Source organism: Brienomyrus brachyistius, chromosome 4 (assembly GCF_023856365.1).
Source record: "Brienomyrus brachyistius isolate T26 chromosome 4, BBRACH_0.4, whole genome shotgun sequence".
NCBI classification, from domain to species: domain Eukaryota; kingdom Metazoa; phylum Chordata; class Actinopteri; order Osteoglossiformes; family Mormyridae; genus Brienomyrus; species Brienomyrus brachyistius.
This window is the reverse complement of record NC_064536.1, coordinates 12,034,548-12,043,492: the sequence shown is the minus strand read 5'-3', so window position 1 is coordinate 12,043,492 and position 8,945 is coordinate 12,034,548. Positions and strand designations below refer to the sequence as shown.

Here is an 8,945-nt window from a genome sequence, read left to right as displayed (position 1 = left end):
AAAGGATGAACCGAGGATGAGTCTCACCCTCAGAAATGTGATCTATGGCTGCAAATGTAATGTGAAATGGGGAGCGCAGACTGAGACCAAAGAGTTGCACTGCCTTTTATCACCTTCTGAATGGAAATGTGCTTTCAGGCTGCAATGCATTCATATTTTTTCAGCCTCTTTGAATGCTTTTTTGAAACAACAATTTCCAAAAAAAAAAATTAAACTGCTTGACTTTTCCAATCAATTGGTCCGCCAGTTTTGTACTGTTTTTTTCCCCCCACCTGTACATATTTCTGTATAATGAAAAACATTTTTGATAATGGTATTACGCTATGAATATTCTGCGCAACAGCACAGTATTAGAAATATTTCAACAGCAAATTGAGCGTGGTTTTATACTCCCACTATGCCGAATGATTATGTGTATAATGTCAATCCTGTTCGGCATTTTATCTTGCTCAAAAAGGAAATTTCTCCAAAAGACATTATTGCAGCTATGATTTCAGCTACCATTTACCACAATAGGTAGTTTGCTTGTGAAGCAGTGATTCATTGAGTAGTCAGAGCAGTTACTGCTGCATACTTTTTAAAGTAGAATTTGTTTGCTTCTTAAATGTGGAAGAAAAATGGTAACTGAAACCTTGGAAAGGCATGGAATCTGATTCTAGTTACAGCACTTTTGCAAATATTACTATATGTATATTATTCTGTTAATAATAAGGGGCCGCTATACACTTAGCATGCGTAGCATACAGTACACTTCCATCCAAAGTGACGTGAAGACAGAGTAGGGTCAGAAAATACGTTCAGCCAGGATCCCTGGAGTAGCTGGGTCCAAGTGCCTTGCTCAAGGGCCCAGTGGTAAGATGATTACTCTGCCAACCTTGGGATTTGAACCCACAACCTTCCAGACACAGAACCCTCACAGACCTATACAACACAAAAAAAGAAATTGCATTTGCCAGAAGAACGCAGGATATTTACATTTAGAGAAGTTAGACATTTAGAGAAGCTTTTATATTGGCATTTAAAAGTTGTCTTGCGTGCCTTTATATAATGCTAATTTTCAATGGCGTATAAGAAAGTAAAGAGGCTGGTAAGGTAGACTGCACTTTCTGCATATTCCATATTGCACATTCCAGGTGGTCACCTTGGTCTGATCTTCACGGTAACTCTGATCTGTGCTAATGCAGCTGACAGCAGAACCAGAAGATTATAGGTGAAGATTAGTGTGATGGTATATAAATCTGTCTCAAAACAGAATCTAAACACTTTATTTAATAGTCTACTGTTTCAGCATTTTCATGTGTGGGATTGATTTTTTTTTTTCTCTTGTGGAAAATAGATACTATACTGTATGTCTGGCAGCCATCACAAATGAAGGCTTTCGTACCTACCTTCTCAAATAAAGAAAAACATCCATGCACAGTTTATAAAATATTTTATTAAGTATTCTAGTATCTTAATCATAAACAGTTATCATTTGGCAAAAAAATAAAACCCAACTTTTCAATTCTTTTTATATATCAGGGTGAAATGTTCTAAAATTAGTTGCTAGGAGCCTCCATATCTAGCTAAGTGCAGCCTCACTGCATCTGTGTCCTTTTGCATAGTGTTTAATGTGCCATTTGAAATCTGAAATGTACTACTTAGCAGTACAGAGGAATGAGCCTGTTCTGCTGTAACACTCCTCTTATTATGTAATTTTTGACCCTTTGACTACTACTGAGAGGCAGCGAAGGAACACAATCTCAGAACAAGAAAAGATCAGTGTCTGGACCAAGTTTGAGCTTCTACCAAAACTGTCTCGGGGTTCTAATTTGTATAAACGCTCTGCTTTCTTTTTGTCAAAACACATCGATGGATGTCGGCAACATCAGGCGATATTTCCATTGCAAGAAACAGAAATTAATCTGTGGGAAACTAGAAAAATAACATACAAAGGGGAGAAAATAACAACACAAGGCCATAATGGAAAGCTTTCAGTTGTGAAGAGGAAAACAACTTTGAGCCATGGTGCAATATACGAAGTCTGCAACTCCTTGCAATGCATAAATTTTTGTCACCCTATATATAAACATGCTTAATCCTCGATAAAGTGACAGCATACTTTTGTCAGTTTAAATATATTCTGATCTGTACAGGACAAAGTGTATAAAAAAGGCATCTTAAATTTTGATATCCGTAATACTATACATACTTCTTTTAAAAATTTAGGTCATTTAACTTGGTCCACACTAAGTTAATGGGTAGTAAGAATCAAATAGTACTTATTCATTTACAATGATAGAAAGCCACAATTCTATATATTTATACTATACAATAGCATAATAAATAGGGACTGGAAGTGAACATATCACTTATTTAGCTACTGAAATGAAAGAATTATAGGGCCGTGACTGTGTAGGCATGGTGGTGTGCTGTGAGTGAGGTATCTGCAGTTGACTGGAAAGCCTCAGGCAACGATTGAAGCAAAACATGTCTCTATTTTACAAATGCGTGCTCCGTTCTTCAGTTATTACTATGTAAACTTTACCATTACATAGTAATAACTACAGTTATTACTACGTAAACATCACTATGTCTGTGACGAGCCACACAACAACACCATAAATTGGTTATGAGAAAAAAAACAGTACAAATAATTATTGATGACTAACACTGGGTACATAGGTTGAAAAGAAATTGACGCTATGGGATTAGTGAGTCAATGGCAATGGGCAGTTGTTCATCGGTATGGCCGTAGAATTAATGCTAATTCGTAATTTGCAATATTGCTTTTGATCACGTTTGTTCAGTGGTTGCCTATAATACAAGATTCATCGCGTTACAGTGTGTTTTGTCAAAGCATCGTTAAACAACCCAGATAACTGATATTTCACCAAAATAGATTGTGCGAGACAAGCGTGACTTTATGGTATTTATAACACTGAAACCTAACAGACTCAACTGTATACAAATGCTAAAAAAGCAGGTATTGAACGGTTCACTACACACACGGACCAATGTAAACTCTATGATTTTTCTGTTTATATCTGCATGTAAAAAACACACGACAGGATTCGGCAGAAGTCCAAGACAAACTGATTACGGCTAAACACAAGCTGCTATTCTGTTATTAAGAAACAGGTTTACTTAGTTAGAAAATGATTGCAGTTGGTTAAAAAATAAACAGAGGCGATTCATTTCAGTCATTTTGAGCATGTTACTGTAATTACAATGGGGAAATGCAAATGCAACGCATTTGTAACTTAAGCAGCAATGCATCTGTGCATCTACTGCATAAAATGTATTTTCACATGAGCTCTGCTGCTGCTGCTTCCTGGTTTTGTATGTCCTGGCTTCCTCATGAAAACTAGAATGGATGAATCTCCCTGGTTGTGTATGCTATGGAGATATCTGTGTTTAACTGCTAGCTCACTGCCTAAAGTACACGTTTGTTGCAGACAAATTGTACAGTGAAAAAATGCTGTTTAACTTTGGCTGACTTCTTCACTTTATTTGACAGCTAATTTATGTGTCTCATGATCTTGGTAAAAAAAAAAATAAGAAAAGAAAAAACCCACAAACCCTGAGCTACCCAACTGCAGCAAACTCATCCGGATTGTCACCTTTAAGTTCAGATCATCACGTTGGGATGATGAGTGCCATATCAAAGCAGCACCTTAAAATCACTTAAAGGAAAAAACGATTTAATGCACTGAGAGATGGAACAGACTACTTTGAAACTAGTTGGGCTACTTAAGAGTTTCAAAATGTAGTCGTTCGATTTCATTATTTCTTTTGGAGCATAAACGAAGGGCATCAACATTTAAATAAAATGAAAGCGAATTAGAAACAAAATTAAACTCAGACAACAATCAAGGTCAGGTATGTGCAAATGTCTGCAGAGATACTAAGGTATTTTAGTATGATATGACGCACAGTTAGAATGACGTGATGCCAGTTCATTTGCATGTGGAATTTCCGTTGAGCCGATCGGTTTGTAAAAATAGAATGGCATTATTATGTCTGTGGTGACCCCACATTTTGACCCGGTATTTACATTAGTGACAACGGCATCAAATGAGGTACTACTAATTTACAACAGGGTTTATATTGTTAATGCTGGACTGAAAGAAAGATGGGAAAAAAAAACAAGGTAACACATGGTAACATCTTCCGTTCCCGTAGAACCCAAATAAAGAGTAGAGGATGTGGAGCTCTTGAACAGCGGGAACCTGGATTAGCCACTCTGTCACTGCACTTGCCTTAGTGATGAAGTGATGGGGGGGTGAGAGGACGGAGGCGGGGGATGGGGGAGGTTCCTTCTCAGGGATTGTCAAGTGGTGTATTTGATCTTCCCAGATGTAGCAGTACAAGAGACGGGGGCAGCCATGGGGGCTGGAGTCAGTGATGCAGCGGCTGCACCTTGGCTACCCACAAACAAGGGGTCCAGGCAGGCCACTTTGGCAGCAAAGAACGAGTGGATGCAGTGCAGCACTGCGAAGAGGTTGGAGAACTCCAGCTCCTGTGGGAAGGCAAGAGCCGTTACTCTAATGCAGTGGAACTACAGCCTGTGACGTCAGATGACATCTCATGCTTTATGACAGACATTCAGGTATTTTTGTCAGATGATGCGTATCATTATATCATATATATATATATATAATGCTATTACACTTTGCAAAAGGGAATTGTGGCAGGCAGCATACCTTTATTTTGTGCCCTGTGCTGTCTGGGATAAGCTCTAGACCAACAACATCACCTTGTACTGAGTAAGTGCTTGGAAGATGGATGGACACAAGTTATAAGAAGATGCATATATTGCAATAATTCAATAGGTATGCATTGATGCAGAACTAAAATATAACACTAATGGCAAGATCAGTGTAAAGTAGAAGCCTCTTTCATGGGTTCCTGCATTTCCCACACGAATGAAAAACATCAGATAAGACTTCCAGGGTTTGCTTTTTGTTTTATTCATATTTTTTTTTTCAGCTTCAAGCCTTGTATCACGATTGGTTTTCTAAATAAATGTAACAGAATTACCATAAACTGTTCATTCAGCCTCACCACGTCCTCTTTATTATCAATGATGTCCATCAGTGGAAACTCAGAGGAGAGTTTCCTCTCAGCCCTATCTGTCATGCCCCGCTCTTCCGATCCTCCCGTGTGCCACGCCCCCTCATCTACCGCATGTGCCACGCCCCCTCATCTACCCCGTGTGCCACGCCCCCTCACCTTCCCCGTGTGCCACGCCCCCTCACCTACCCCGTGTGCCACGCCCCCTCATCTACCCCGTGTGGATTCTCCATGTTTACCAGCTTTTTCTTGTTTTATCATTAGTCCAGTATCTGTGTTTAAGCATGTTTCCCCAGTTCGGTCATTGACGTCGCTTGTTGTTTTGAGTGTGTTAGCCCGAAATAAATCCTGTTTCATTCGTTTCCACAGCTCCCTGCTGGATGTGACACTATCATCTCTTATTATTACAGCATATGCTACAGTTTTGCGAGAGATCAGTATAGTAATTGAGAGGTGTAGTTTCACATATACAGCATTAGACATCTTTTTACTCACCTTAGCTTCAATGAGTTTAGTGTCTTGGTTTTGAAACAGAAACTTGATCTTGCTCTTCCCATCATCAGATGACCCTTTGAGCTGGGAGAACTTGTATCTCCAGAGGACGGCCTGTATGGTAGCAGAAGGTGTGCACACCATTACAAGCCTTTCTCAAAAAAAATGACAGATAAGTGTCAAATTGGTCCATGATAAAATTATTATCATTTTGCTGAAATAAAGTTTTAATGAATCTGGTGAAACGGTGAACATAAAAGTTATAAATAAATCAACTGACTTCGAAGTTTAATTTTGAAAACATAAAACCTCAAAGATCTTTTGAAAGGGAGATAGATTCAGTGTTGGGTGAGATGTTCTCTTCAGGGGAAGCCTGATTAAAGGGGAGTGACTCAGTCATGGTGTGCTGATTGCTTTATAGCTGAAATTTGCATATTACCATGTCTTTTTTTCTGATCGTACTTACAAACTAAATGTTCAGTTGACTTTAAATTGCCCTTGGTGCATGAATGTATGTGGGTGTCCCCTGGCTTGTACATCGAGTCCTCTGTATGCCCCAAAGGTCACCATGGCAGTGATTACAGAGGAGGGTTTACCAAGGATATAACAGGGGTCCCTGAAGTGTCTGTGGATCCATGAGGCCTGGGCCCAAGTTGGCTTCTCAATCAGACTCATTCCAAGCCAGCTTTATAGGATTCAGTCAGGGGATTTGAGGGGGCAACACTCACGACACACACACACACATTATATATGTGTGTGTCCGATCCTGATATGTGAGTGAATGGTGTGTGAGTGTGCCCTGTGATGGGCTGGCCCATATATATAAGGCAAAAATATACTTGCAATGGTAAAGAATGCACATTACATAAATGAAGAGTATATGTCGCCTTCTGTTAGTGTTTCCATAACCTCTATGGGCCCTATTTACAGCTAGCACAAAGTGGCACCACGTGCGACGCAGTTGTCATTTTCCCATCCCGTGCCTATGTACTTGTGTCCATCTGAGTGCCCATGTCGTTTGAATACCAAATGTACTTGCGTCCATCTGAGTGCCCATGTCGTTTAAACACCAAATGTACTTGCGTCCATCTGAGTGCCCATGTTGTTTACATAGCAAATGTACTTGCGTCAATCTGAGCGTCCATGTCGTTTAAATAGCAAGTGTACTTGCACGCAGGGTCCTGTGCATTGTCGGCATATTGCTATCTTGAGGCGGCAGACAGCAATTGCGCCCTTCGCCAACAAATACCTGGTCTAAAGTCAACAATGCAGAATTTCACTGTTATTTAAAGGGCACGTCATCAACATAGTAACACGTGCTTACAAACCGTAGGCATGTGCACTGCTTACTGCACACACAGGGACGTGCAGCGCAAAATATTTACACAACACAAACTTTTAAACATGAATATGGTGGAATCTCTAGCATTTGCCTTTCCCATAACTTAGTGTAACAGGCTTTTGCGCAGAAACTCATGAAGTCTGTTTGTGATTGTTTGGTCAGAGACATTCACACCCGTGGCCTGCTGGAGGTCATTTTGTAGGCTCAGGCAGTGCTCATCCTGTTCCTCCTTGCACAAAGGAGCAGATACCGGTCCTGCAAATGGGTTAAGGACCTTCTAAGGCCCTGTCCAGCTCTCCTTGAGTATCTACCTGTCTCCTGGGATCTCCTCCATGTCATTGAGACTGTGCTGGGAGACACAGCAAACCTTCTGGCAAAGGCAAGTATTGATGTGCCATCCTGGAGGAGATGGACTACCTGTGCAACCTCTGTAGGGTCCAGGTATCGTCTCATGTTACCAGAAGTGACGCTGACCGTCACCAAATGCAAAACTACTGAAAAAACAGTCTGATAGGATGAGGAGGGAAAAATGCCAGTGGCCTCCACCTGTTAAACCATTCCTGTTTTAGGGGTCGTCTCATTGTTGCCCCTCTAGTTCACCTGTTGTTAATTTCATTAACGCCAAAGCAGCTGAAACTGATTAACACCCCCCTCCGCTACTTAACTGACCAGATCAGTATCCCAGAAGTTTAACTGACTTGATGCTATACTCTGATTAAAAAGTGTTCCTTATATCATTCCTTGGTAAGACCCCAACTTGAATATTGTGTGCAGGTTTGGTCACCATACCTTAAGAAGGACATTGCTGCTTTGGAAAAGGTGCAACGTAGGGCTATGAGAATGATTCCTGGTCTTAGAGGAATGTCTTATGAGGAGAGGTTAGCTGAGCTGAATCTGTTCAGCCTCGAGCAAAGGAGACTAAGGGGGAACATGATCGAGGCATATAAGATTCTAACAGGTCTGGATGCTGTTCAGCCAAATGGCTATTTCAATATTAGTTTAAATAGCAGAACTCGTGGCCATAAGTGGAAATTAGCAGGAGAACATTTTAAAATGAATTCTAGAAAACACAGCGTGTAGTTAGAGTATGGAATAGTCTTCCTGCTAGTGTAGTGCAAGCTAAAGCCCTGGGTTCCTTTAAATCAGCGATAGATAAGATTTTAGCAACTCTGAGCTATTAGCTAAGTTCCCCCCAAACAAGCTTGATGGATCGAATGGCCTCCTCTCATTTGTAAATTTCTTATATTCTTAATTTTTTGAGCAATGTATATGACCTTGATATGTCTGGAAATGATTTAAATTATATAAATAAGAAGTTTACATAAAATAAGACAATATCACTGTGATTCATATTACAAGACTTCAGTGAGTGAATATGCTTATTTATACTGTTTGTTACTGTGTGTCTTAAGTGTATTTCTTAGGGGCTTGTAATGCAAAAAAAATGTAGAATGTTTCATACATCTTCAGTAAGTATTACTAGAATAGAATAGAATAGAATAGAATAGAATAGAATACTGATGTGTTATTAATAATGTAGGGAAATTCTCTTTCTTCGTTTACCACATCTTTTTTTCCATAAGGTACATGTAGGTGAGAGCAAACCTTGGGGGTCACAGTGAAGGACCAGCCGCCTATTTGACAATTCTGCCAAGGCTGAATTGAATGGACGACCTTCTGATGAGAGGTTCAGAGAGTTAGCCTGCCGAGCCTCACACCGCCCCAACATGCTATCCATTCAAGTCAAATTCTAATTTTATTTGTCAGATTTGATTTGTGGTTTGTTACAACCACAATCATACATAGTACAACATGCAGTGAAATGTATTTGCAGTGTCCGACCTATTAAGAATAAAATAGAATACAAAAATAAAAACAGAGGATAAGGATGAAATGTGGTCAAATAAAATGTAAAGAAATAAAATATAAACTGTAATAATAATAGAATATAAAGATAAAAATATAGAATATAGAGTTAAGAATAAAAATAGAAATATGTACAAATAGAATAAAATGCGCAATTAGCAGCAACAATGTCCGATTGTTATTCTTTGTG

The 8,945-nt window shown here is 39.5% G+C and overlaps 1 protein-coding gene across 1 annotated transcript in view; it reads right to left on the bottom strand.

Moving 5' to 3' along the window:
- Nucleotides 1–1,456: 1,456 nt before the first annotated feature.
- Nucleotides 1,457–8,945, bottom strand: part of sntg1 (syntrophin, gamma 1) — a 159,581-nt gene continuing 152,092 nt past the window's right edge. The window contains 2 exon segments of the mRNA XM_049010264.1: nucleotides 1,457–4,501; nucleotides 5,551–5,661. Of these exon segments, the coding sequence (XP_048866221.1) occupies nucleotides 4,313–4,501; nucleotides 5,551–5,661 (300 nt within the window). The 3' untranslated portion in view covers nucleotides 1,457–4,312.